Source organism: Camelina sativa, chromosome 5 (assembly GCF_030686135.1).
Source record: "Camelina sativa cultivar CO46 ecotype springtype chromosome 5, ASM3068613v1".
In the NCBI taxonomy this organism is placed as follows: Eukaryota; Viridiplantae; Streptophyta; class Magnoliopsida; order Brassicales; family Brassicaceae; genus Camelina; species Camelina sativa.
In genome coordinates, this window is record NC_141884.1 from 36,154,728 (window position 1) to 36,167,632 (window position 12,905).

Genomic DNA, 12,905 nt, shown 5'->3' on the forward strand with positions numbered 1-12,905 from the left:
GTGATTAAAAAATTTTACATTACAAAATGTGTATGTTTCTGTGTGTCAATTGAAATATATATTTGTAAAGCAATTGAAATAAATATCCAATATATGGGAGTAAAGGACCACTTCTAAATTTACACTACGGACAATACACAATCTAACATCCAATTATATATGAGAGGAGGAATCTATGAGTTAGCTAGGTACATATGTATATATCATTCCTTAGATTGGAATGAAAGAAATAATTGTATACAAAAGCCTTTGTTGACTAGACCTATATCAATGGTGAAAAAGTTTTGATAGCAACCCCTGCAGCTGTAGTCTAGAGTTTACGTGCCAATATTATTGTCTTTGGTCTCTCTGATCAAGTACTGTTACAAATTATGACACCTTTATGAAATTGCAAAGAACAATGGTGACTTGGTGAGAACAACGAGAGAATAATAAATGAGCGATAGAGATCGATGGAAACATTATTGATATCTTAGTTTGTATTGGAATGGTACGTACATTTACATCTAACATTGACTATCCAAGTTTTGTTAAAGGAAAAAAGATGGCTAGCTAAACGAAGTATGTAAGAACGCATGGTCACACATGCTAAGTATAATATTGTACTCTCAACTACATGAAGTAGATGTATTGCATGAGTACATATATGAACTATATGACGTCATGTGGTTAATACCATAAACATACAATTCCGGTACACCGGTTAACTGACTCTGGCATTGACCAATATTGACCAAAAAAATATTCCTTTTTTTAATGTATAATATTAAAGAAAAAACATAAATTGCTATATCAAATAGTTTATAGTTTTTTTTCAATTAAGACATATTCTATATTATATAACTAAATATTTTGTTTACATCTTTAATGTATTCATTCTTATAATTAGTCATTTTAATTTTGAAGCTAAACTAATAGTTAAATAAATTTTTTGGATCTTCTATCTTTTATATATTAAAAATAAATATTGTGTGTTTTTGTTGTTTACAATCAAATATATTGCTTTTATTAAATAACTAAAAACACTGTATTTAAAAAAATCAAATAATAACGATGTTTTTAGTTACAATAGAATTAAAAAAACTAACTATCATAAGACTGGATGAATTAACATATATACAAAATATTTTTCTATTGCAAAACTTAATAAAAGTGAAATGAAAAATCATTAATAATTTTTCAGATATTAAAATTTTTATTTTACCATGAGTATATAACATTTTCAATAATTCTAATGATTTTGATATGTATTGGGCTTGGTTCTAAGTATTTTTGTTTTAGAAAAATGTTTTGTGGTTGAGAATATTAAATAAAATTAATTTTATATTTAGAGAAATTAAGTAAGAAGTTGATGTTTTTAAATTAATAATGTTAAAATAAGTAGTTTTCTTATTTGATTTGTTACAATAAGATTATCTGGTTTGAATTTAAGTTTTAATATCTTATAAATGATTTTTATTTTAATTTTAGTTAAGTTTCAAAATAAAAAAGTAACTATTATAAGACTAAATGAATGGAATATATATACAATATATCTTTATTTTGGATCCATATATGTTTTTAGTTATAAAACACCATAAATGATTCCTAAATAATTCAATTAAATTTTTTATTTTGGTTTCTAATATTAAAAAACAAAAAAATGCATATGTTTATTGGTCAATGTCGGTCAACGCCAGTCAATATTGGTCAACACCGGATTCTGATGAAAGGTGTACCGGAATAAGATGATTGTGATGTTGAGCACATGTCATCATATAGTTGGTATATGTGGCCATGCAATATATATACTTCGTGTAGTTGAGTATACATTTCTAAAGTTGGCATGTGTGGTCATGTATTGTGATATAGTTTGTGTAACTGACTATCTTTTTTCCTTTGTTAAATTGTCCGACATATAACATTGAGTCATTGACTATCCACATGAACATGTTTTTCTCGTAAAAGAATTTATTTTTCGTAACATTGACTAAACACACGATATATTCGAACACAAAAGTATGAGGAGTTTAAGTTCTTGGTCCTAAAGCACGTGTAGTATTCACGAACAATGATCTTTGTGTTACAAAGTCTGTTCTCTATATCTTATTTTTTAGTTACGAATTGTTTATACGTGATGCATGCACTAAAAATTTAAGAATCAATATATATCTTGTGACGAGAGCATATAGATCCACGGCTAACTAGATGTGGAACAAAATATCGTGTGGAAGTTGTATAAGAATCCGTATCAGCTCGTTATGTCTGTTATGACGAAGACTTAATTGAACGTAAAATACTTTTAAAACTTGGACCAAAAAGAGGGCTTTAAAACTTTACAAGTCCAAACAAATCATTACAGAGATCTTTGAAAAACTAGTCGAATAAAATCTATCTAAGATTGTGTCTTTTAAGATTTTGGAGGATTTCGTTTTGATTAAGTATTAGTTGTCATATCTGACTTCAACTAAGTTCGTGGGCTGTCTGAATCCGAAAAACTCCTTGCGGCTCAGGTTGCAACATTCTGATATAATCCAAAAAGTAAACATAAAACAAAAACAGACAAAACTTGAAAAAAATAGCTCGAGTTCCATACATTAACGATATCAAGCATCATAACTATACCGTCTCAAACAAATGTAGAAACACTCGTTTTTACACTGCATAGCAATTATGTTGGCCTCCTAACCTAAACCACCGGTTAAAACATCCTACGTAGACAACTTTTATGCAAGCTACATCTGATGATCTTCCGTCTACAAAGTATTTTTATAAAAAATATATTACTTATCAATGACTAATTTATGTTAAAGTTCTAGATAAAAACCATTGTATCATTTCTTTTTTTCATTTTTTATAAAATGTAAGATTAAATTTGTTTACAAATGTAGTTAAGTATGTGCTACCTTTTTAAAAAACATATAGATAGATACACAACATGTTATAAAATACCAATAGAAGATGTTCACTTAATGATTGTACAATTGCTACATGTTATTCATGTTAGTTCTCTTTCGCACATATGACCACTAAAACTATATAAATACAATAACAACTCATAAGGAAGATCAAGTTGTCATTGTTATCAAGATGAAGAACTTTTCTAATCGTAAGTAACAACAAAAATAATTATAATCTCTTAGACTAAACTCAAGATTGGTTAAGCTGGTTTGAGACTGATTGAGGTCCACAAACAATGACAATAACAAAAAAAAAGGTCTTTTTTGTTCTGACGCTAAATACAAACTCTCTCTCTCTCCATGCCGTTGCTTTCTTCTTTATACACAACATTTATGCATACTACTACAACAAACAAGCATCTCCTAATTTTCCTAAAGATCAAAAACTTTAATTCAAAATAATACTTTTGAAAAAATGGTACATATTACAGAAAAAAACAACAAACCTTTTCTAGCTTTTTTTTTCTTTGTTTTTTCCATCAATTGAGGTTTTAAAATACCAAAAATGGCGGAGAAGGAGATCATATGTATCATGTTTTCCCAACAAAACAACAACAACAACAAAAAAATGTCTCTTTTTTTTGTTTTTGTCATTTTTTGCATTTAACTTTTTTATTACATGACCAAAAAAATTAGTTTTCCAAAAATGAGCTGTAAAATGGCTGGAAACAAAAAAAAAAACCTAATCTTCCACCAACAGCCGCTTCACAATCTTTACGCTTGGCTCCAACACTTGCTCTTCCCAAACCTCTCTCCACTTCTTCGTCTTCTTCTCCGACGACGACGACGTACTCATCTTCATAACCTCTTTAAACGACGCCGTTGCATCAACTCTTTGTATCTCCCATCCGGCGTCTTTTAGCATCTCAATCTTCTTTATCTGTCTCTTCGCTAACGTCCACGTGTTCCTTTTGATATCATCAACCGCCTTATCGTACGCCGCTTTTCTCAAAGCATCATCCCACTTTATCGTCCCCGGTGGATACTCCTTGAAGTAACCGTCGAACTCCGGTACACCTATAGCTTTCCGAATCCCAAACCGGGGTTCTAAACCGGATTTAACCGGGTCGTAAAACCCGGATAGCTCTTCGAACATACCCGAATCCATCATCTCGTCGACCCGTTTTAGAAGATACTCGTAGAGCACAGTCTCTGACACATCGACCCAGATGAAGCAACAGTTGTAACGCAAATCTGAGGAGATTAAACCCGACCCGGATGAGAAAGGATCGATCTTTGGGTCGAACCGTTGAGATAAGAGTGCGTGGACGAATGAGTTAGATCCACCGGCGATGATCGGGAGCTTTTGACGAGATGTTATGTCTTCGACGGCGTTTGAAGCGGCGGAGCGAAACTCCGCGGCGGTGAGCTCGCCGTGTTCGGGGTTGAGGTAACCGAGGAGATGGTGAGGGACGCCGCGACGGTCTTGTAACGTAATCTGATTGGTTGTGATCTCTAAGCCTTCGTAGACTTGGATTTTGTCGGAGTTGATGATCTCTGAAGGGAAACGAGTGGCGAGATCGACGGAAAGTTTCGATTTTCCGGCGCCGGTTGCTCCTAAAATGACGACGACTTTGTCTTTTGGCCGTGAGTAGTAGTACTGATCCTCCATGCGTATGGATACTACTAAAGGTTGGTGTTTTCGTCTTCGTTTGGTGAAAGAGATGATGCGAGAAGAAGAAGAAGCAGAAGAATGTGATGATGAGAAAGACGGCGTCGTGGTGGTGGTGGTGATGAGACGATCGGAGATTGTTGTTTGGAGGAGGAAGTTGAGTTCTGTCATTAGCTAAACAACAACAACACGGAAAGAGACAAAACAAAACAAAAAAGTTTTCGTACGGTTCTTTTTTTTTGTGTGTGTTGTGTTTTTTGTAACGATGCACCACACTACTCTCTCTCTCTCTTGGGTTTGGGCAGGGTTTGGGGTAAGAGAGAGCTTCTTCACTTCAATGGAGGTGGCTGACCTGTAATGTATCACCACTACTTGTGGGTTTGGGAGAGGGTTTTAGAGGAGAGATAAATCGTGAAATTGAGATAGAAATTGTTGGAATAGCTTAGTTGCATGATTAAGAAACAACAAAGAGAGAGTTTTTTTTTTTTTTTTTTTTTTTCTGTCTATGATTTTTTAAAGAACCATTTGTTTTAAAAATCTATAGACGTGAATATGATATAACCTAGAGATTAACAAAGACATACCGATGAAATGAAAGAAAAAAAAAAAAAAAACATCACTGTTTTCAGGTTATATATACAACCTTTGTTTTTTTCTGACATTTGTTAAGGAAAAAAATAAAAAAAATAAGAGAGTTTGTTTTTTGTTTTTGTTTTTTTTTGTTGGGTTTTCAATGTGTTTCCCATCATTATTATTTTTTTGTAACACACAAATGTGTTTTTTCTCATTGAAAATAGGAAAGAAAGGACAAAAATAGATAGATCATCCAAATGGCAAAAGAAGGAATTATAGCTTTGGGTTTTTTGAAAAACACTGATGCCACGTGTCTTTGGAAGTGTGTATAAGGTAGGACTAAGAAGAATGGGAGAGGAAAACAAGTGAAGAAGGGGTGAGGTAAAAGAGAGACGCGTGGGTTGATTTATTGGGGTTATTGCGATTTGCGAGAACTACAATAACATCACATGCTTCTCTTGATTGTGTTTTTTTTTTCCCTCTTTGTTTAAACTCTATATGCACCTATAATAATCTTCATCTAGTATTAACTTATAAGCAATTCTCTTTCTCTTTTCTCTCTAAACGATCGTGTTTATGAAACATCCTTCATGAGAGCTCGCATTATTAATGCTCCCGGTGATTATGGCATTTACTCTTACTATCTCTCTGACTTTGGTTATACTATTAGTTTTTTCTTAGACAAAATGTATGTGTACGATTTGACACCAACACCAATATCTGTTTGTAACGAGTTTTAAGTCATGTCAAATGACTATTTAATCTAACTTGTGCTTAGTTCTTCTTCAAAAATGACATTGAAATTATATTCACATTCGCATTAGATGGAAACCTCTTATTCGATAACGTTCTTATGTATATGGTACTAGAAAACTCGGTTTGATATAGCAAAACCGTGAATTGATTGCGCAGTTCATCAAATATACAATCTCTTTGAAGTTATTGAACCGTGCTATATATCAATCCACGATGATAAACAATCAACATGTGCATATAGAGCATCCGGACTATGAACAACCTCGGACCTACCTAGCTTTATGATGTGTGTGATTTGAAGTTTTATCGTTAAAAAAACACTTGAATACTGCATGTATGTTGTTGTATTCTTCCTACGTACTACACAATTCATCTTTTCACAATTTTTATTTATCTCCTCGGACAAAAATCTGACTAGTCCACTTCTAAGAATGCGTAATGCACATTTGTTTCTTTTCTTGATAATGACGTACGTACCACACATTTGAACGGCCTCTTTCTGCGAAATTCGTTATTAAGCTTATTCTATGCAACGAAGACATAACCGACGAGAATAATCTATACGTGCTTACGTTGAAGCAAGATGGTTCCTTTTGTTTTTGGTCGTAGGCTTATGATGTTGATGTATGCTATCGTCTAGCTAGCTACTCCTTGTGGATTAAGTATTAAATATATTATTTTTAAATTTTTTTAAGTATTTTATCAATTGTATACCAATGTTTATGCAAAGTCAATGGCTTCTCTAATCCAATACGAGAGAAATTATAATATTTCTTAATGCTAATCAGGTTTTCCTATCCATTTATTTAACTAACTAAAACTTTCCCTTTCACCCACATTATCATCAATTATAATAAGATATATAACCGACACTAAATACAACTACACTAAGATTCAAAATGTTTTCTAGTTAGATGATATGAAATAATGGTCCAAAGTCCAAACTGGGTCTTCTTCATGTCACAGATTCAAATGGATACATAAATTACAATATGGAGATGTATGTATGTGAGAGAATATTACTCTATGGTTAAATTATAGACACGAGGGGTTATATTTGTATGCACACATGCGTGTCTAGATCCACACGGGTTTTTATTGATGGTCATATGTGAATTATTTGAGTTAATAATCACGGGAGATTTGAAAAAAAAAACAACAACTATGAAAGGACATACGTACGTACTATATGGATATGCACGTATCAAAAAAAAATTTAAACAAGATCCAATTATAATGTAAATGATATAAAATAATGATAATTATTTTCTTAGAGAAATCTTCCACCGTTGGATTATAACTAGCTTTTTATTAATTATTAGAGGCTAATGCCTAATGGTGAGAAATTAATTATCAGAAAGAATCCTTATAATTAGAAAACTTGAGAAATAGACGACAAAGAAAAAATTAGACAAAGCCTCCACTTGGCTTCTGCACAACTCAACGGTTCATTCATCATCCGGACCTGTATTGTATCTGTATCTAATTAATGTTAAACCTGTTGCTCTAATCATGATCCAAGTGCCGTAGGTCTTGTCTCTTATGGAAAATAGATTAATTTAGTCCTTAACTTCGTTTAAAAATAATAATTAAAGGATAATAATAGTTAAACACTATACGTCCAAAAAAAGTATACCGCTAGAAGTCTAGAACTGAACTTATAGAATAATCATTACGTATATTAAATAATAGTCAGCCAACTGATACAACTCGAATTATATAAAACTGAATAGTATATAGCTGACTTTAATTTCCAAGTCAAAAAAGGGAAAAGAATATACAATAAGTCACTTTAATTTCGACAAAGGTTTATCGGTTTCATATTCAGTTAACGACTTGAACATATATCCAATCAATATACAATGTAGAAAACAAATTAAATTGGTCTAAATAAAAGTAGTAGTCAAAGACCGAATCATGCCATTTACATATGCTTAAAATTAATTTGAACTGTGATGTGATATTTTTCTGTAGTTATATATTACAACGTAATATTTTGTATGTTAATCTTCGGCAAGTTAGACAAAAAAACACTCACCACAATTTATCACACACACACCCACACATTTTTGTCAAATAATGAGTCACATATATGTTAAAATTATTTACAAATAAATTGAATTTCTAGACATTCATTTAGTACCCTTTAAAAAAAAAAAAAGACTAGCTAAAATTTTTAATGTGATTAAAAATTATCTTCCCGAACTATGCATGCACCACAATATATGCATAAACAATGGATTGCTTAGTGAAATGGTCATCCACAATATGAGCATAAACGATAAATATTGGTAGAACATCTCTTAAGTTAAGAAGAGTTAAGACTTTGTCGGGGGACATAATCACCCCATTCCAACCCCTATGTTTTGACTAAACCGGTTGAAGTCGATTAACATATGGCCTCATCGTCCGTAATTTACAACTCAACATATATAAATGACATCAAGTTATAATTACATTCGATCCAATACGTGATATGCACTTCACCTATACGTATACGTCGATCTTGTGTGGTAATATGATGAAACCAAGTTAAACTTAAACTCGACAATAATTAAGTGGTATCCCAAAAAATTAATCCCGTTTTTAGTTTATTGAAAATAGCATGACGACTATATTTTTGAACTCTACCAAACCTTTGTTGCACGCTGAAATAAACGACAAGGTGCTTCAATATAGATAGTACCATCTATATACGAGTATACGACATGCTGCCATGTAGATGTAGTTTAAATTAAGTTGAATGGAACGATATGTCGGGTTTTGTAATTTATTAAAGCTGATCAGAACGAGGTTTAGGTACCTAGTCGTGACGTAACAAATAGATAGAGACAAAACAAAAATGTTGTAAAAAAACGAAACTCACTTTATATATTCTTCAAATGTTTACAAGGGAAACACAACATTATGATGATGTCCATTAAATTATAAAATTTAAATAATTGTTTATAGTGTGATATACAATCATAGTTTAAACTTCTCTGCAATTTGAGCATCCACATGCTGCCATGCTCTGCCTCTCCACACGCTTGTCCCTAAACAAACTGTATTGAGACTCAAACAAAAAAGTACAGCGTAGTTTTAATTAATCATTTTCCTATTTAATTATATTTTCAACTCAAGTAAACAGTAACACTAAGCACCCAATATAGGTCTCGTTGAATTTTGGATGAAACCTATACGAATTTTAATAGAAAATGCTGCTATAAAATCACTTATCAATTGGCTGTATTAATCCCAGTTATTTGATTATGTTGTTAACAAATTTCCATGATTTCATATGACAAATATCAATGATTAGTTAGCGAACTTAGTTAAACTCAACATCAAAATTCTTAAAATTTTAATATTTTGAAAAGAAAACAATTTTTGTAGTACTGAGGTATTTATTAAAATATAAGTTTTGAATATATAAATTACTAAAAACAAATTAAGGGCATTAGTTATAATATGTTCTTGCAAATTGTTATTTAATTATAGATTAGTACTATATTATAAAATATAGTTTGGTTTCTTGGTCCAAATAGGCAAATACCATCCATTTTTATGTAGAAGGCCCAAGTACATACTTATATATATGATAGTCAAGAAAATATTACTTTTTATTCTAAATTGGGCTTGAGCCCTCTAAAGTAGTCAAGGGCTATTTTTCTAGCGAATTATCCAAAAGTTATACAATCTCAAGTAATTGTAATTGTAGTAGTCTCAATACTCACTTTCCTCTTTGATGTTTTTGTTCACTGTGGGTGCCAGACTACAATGTGAGTTGGCTACGAGGACCAAACGTGTCCAAAAATCGCTTTTGTAACTTGCGATGTGATAAGAGACATCGAGAAGCAAGTTGATAAGGTCGTCAGTTGTTGAAAATACATAACGGAATGTTTTAAATCATAGACAAATGCATAATTGTGAAATGTCTAAGTTATTGCCAATGTTGATACTTCATGGAGCAGCAGATAAAGTCACAGATCCCACAGTGCAGCAGGAAGGTGATGTAGATGAAAATATAATCACCAACAATAGTTGCTTGGCGTGATCCCTGGCCACTACAAATTCTTTATTCTTTAGGATTAATTACATCTGAAAAATACACAAGGGTATATATGGCTTACAATGAAACCATAACCTTGGCCCTTGCTTGTTTAGCTAGTGCCTCTAAAGCTACATCAACCGCATCTGGCAAATCATAGTTCGTAGCGTTTGGGTGCGCATAAGTCAGTCTCGGGATCAAATCGATGACTGTATCCCTCATTTGAACAACCTCACTCTCCGAGATCCTTAAGAGCTCTTGTTCTATTTGAGTGCTGTTCTTTTCGTCCATGAAAACTGAGTAACTTCTTTTATCGTCCGGAAGATACCACATGTACTGTGTATACATCGTGTGGGGTGAAAAAAATACGGGTATGCACCCAGCTAATATCGCATCAAATGTTGATCTGCGCGTGAATGAGTCCCCTGGTGCTTGTAGGCAAAACCGTGACCGAGCCATTACTCCTAGTACCGTCATTGGGTCGTGGCACCTAGATTGACGAAATAATCAAGGTTAAAACATTGAAGACAAAAAAAATGAGACACTCAAAATACAGTTCAACTACCAAGTCCCTAGTTGAATTATTGTTAACCTCTTACTCTCTTAGTCAAATAAGTTGAGAGAGTGTTAACCAATGAAAATGTAAATGTGATAAAGTTTCCAAACGTGGCAGTAGTTGTCAATAAAAGTTAAATACTGTCTAATTATTATGGACCCCCCAATATGAAAATTGTGGTCGTTGTATTAAATAATACTTAATTGCGAAAAACGTATAAAAAAAAGGAGTAAAGAGAAAAACCTGGACCCTCCATTTTCACACTTGAGAAGCTCACAATGACTTGACCCGGCGCATTGTCTGATCAGCTCGTCTCTAATGGCGGCTTTCTCCAACCCTTTTCTCGGCCCACCGACAAAACTAAACAAGTTTGGTCTCTCGACTCTTCTCACCTTGTTTTGCCACGTCACCATCTCTGCTGACGTGTACGGATGAAAATAAGAAGGATACGGTATACCAAAGTGATTGTCACCTTTCCAAGGCTGCCTCTCCACGGTCAGCACCGACATGTTCATGACACGTGGCATTTGCATGAGGATGTTTGCTCCAAAGTCAGTGTCAGAGGAGCGCATGAAATCCCAAGCTGTCCTCCCTATGGCCAAGAAATGATCACGACCGTTACTTCTCCTCCACCACCGTTGATCACTAATGTAGTCGACTAATCTGACGGCTAGCTCGTCTCGTTTGGTCAGGTTCTGTTCTCGGAACACGCTTGAAGCGTAGAGGCCACCGTAGAAAGGGACGTAGAAGATGTCCGCATTGTGTGGATTCCGCGTGCGGCACGGGTGGTTCTCCACACGCGCGTGGAAGATCATCTCGGCTATGAACTGATGCGTAGCGAACCACGACGTTCTTCCGCTGCGGTGGAGAGGCTGACCGAGACCGTTGTTGGTCACATGCGGACACATGTTGGTGTAGATGTTCAAGTGCCGGCAGTTTTGGAGGAGGCCGATGTTGTACTCATTGGGAAGATCGTAGACGTAGACGGTGAAATTGTGGTGGCACGTGCGTGGGAGTGAGGCTGTGAACTCTGTTGGGAAGGGGAAATGGAGAATTAGGAAGAGGGAACAAACGGAGCAGAAGAGAAGCAGAGTGAGAATTATCAGCTTAATGGTTTCTTTGTTTTTTGGGTATTTCTCTTTCTCTTTGTCCTTCTTCTCCAGCCAGAGATCGATTTTGACTTGTCTCAACTTAGTGTAAGTCATTGTAAATGGAGAGAGAGAGAAAGCTGAAGTGAGATATTTAAAGAAAGAGCGTTACTATTATTTACCTTTACTTTGACGGTGGAACATGAAACCCGGGACTTTGTTGTTTTCTTATGTGTTTTATATTCAAAATTTGTATAGATCATGTAAGAACAATCCACTTGTAAACTCTCACTGTTTTGTTTATTTAAAAATTTATCTTCCGAAGAATATTTAACCAATAATGAATATAAGAAAGTTATATTCCAGTTTTTTTTTTTTTTCTCCCTTTTAAAAGTTGTTTGAAATTGCTTTTTGTTCTATCTTTGGATAAAAAATTTCGGTAACAACTTGTCTTGGTGAATGGTGATGGAGAAATTTCATAACCATAATTTGGTTTTAACCTTCATTGATAACCATTGTTAAGAGATGTGTTATTATATTATATGCCTGCTCCAATTATGAAATAAAGTTTAAGAACTTATCGTGTCCAAGTTACATTTTACATTAGCCACTGCTTCCTTTTAAGGGCCTGACTGGTTCAAACGCTGCGGTTGCGGGAGATTGCGGAAGCGGGCGATTGCGGTTTCAAGCGTTATTAAGCGTTTTGAACGACTGGTTTAGTGGTTTAAAATTGGTGCATTTGCGGGAGGTTTACGACTGGTTGACCAGCGGGTGCAATAGCGGTTGGAACATAATAAATGTGATATATAATTATATAAATGTTTTAAAATATCAAAAACTTTATTAAACTTGATTTATAATTAAAATTCATTAAAAATACTAAAATAATTATTAAAAAATAAATAAATTTCATAATGAAATACTTATTACTTTATGCATTTGGATTTTTACCAAAACTTTAATTAAGTAATTTAATAAATGACTAAAACATATGTTTTAGATCGTAGATCTTCTTTCTTAAATCTCACACACTCAATAAGTTTTGTGGGTCAGTATTTGCATCGGTAGTAATGATCAAATGAGAGTTGAGAAGAGTCACTCGTGATTTGTTTTTATTTTTCACAAATAATCTTATTTTCTTAAATTTCTGATGAAACGTTATATTTATTTAGATTTTTTTGAACTTATGTGCGATGTGCCATTAAATTTACATCAAGTTTTCTGGGTTATTGTTAATTGAAATATTATTTTCTTCCAATTATTTATTTTTTTAATATTTTTAATCTTATCCGTACTTCATTTTCTCTCATCCTTAATGAATAAAATAGTTAGGTAAAAAATATATATAAAA

General features: G+C 33.3%; 2 protein-coding genes across 2 annotated transcripts; both read right to left on the minus strand.

Annotated features, from left to right (window-relative positions):
• Positions 1-3,474: 3,474 nt before the first annotated feature.
• On the minus strand, positions 3,475-5,122 carry LOC104787884 (adenylate isopentenyltransferase 1, chloroplastic-like). The gene has a single exon (XM_010513537.3). The coding sequence runs from the start codon at positions 4,720-4,722 to the stop codon at positions 3,622-3,624; it is 1,101 nt and encodes a 366-aa protein (XP_010511839.2). The 5' UTR covers positions 4,723-5,122; the 3' UTR covers positions 3,475-3,621.
• A 4,781-nt stretch (positions 5,123-9,903) lies between these two features.
• On the minus strand, positions 9,904-11,882 carry LOC104787886 (putative xyloglucan galactosyltransferase GT17). The gene is made up of 2 exons (XM_010513540.3): positions 10,710-11,882; positions 9,904-10,400 (listed from the first exon to the last, which is right to left on the minus strand). Exons 1-2 carry the CDS (start codon positions 11,669-11,671, stop codon positions 9,989-9,991), a joined length of 1,374 nt encoding a protein of 457 aa, XP_010511842.2. The 5' UTR covers positions 11,672-11,882; the 3' UTR covers positions 9,904-9,988.
• Between the last annotated feature and the right edge of the window lie 1,023 nt (positions 11,883-12,905).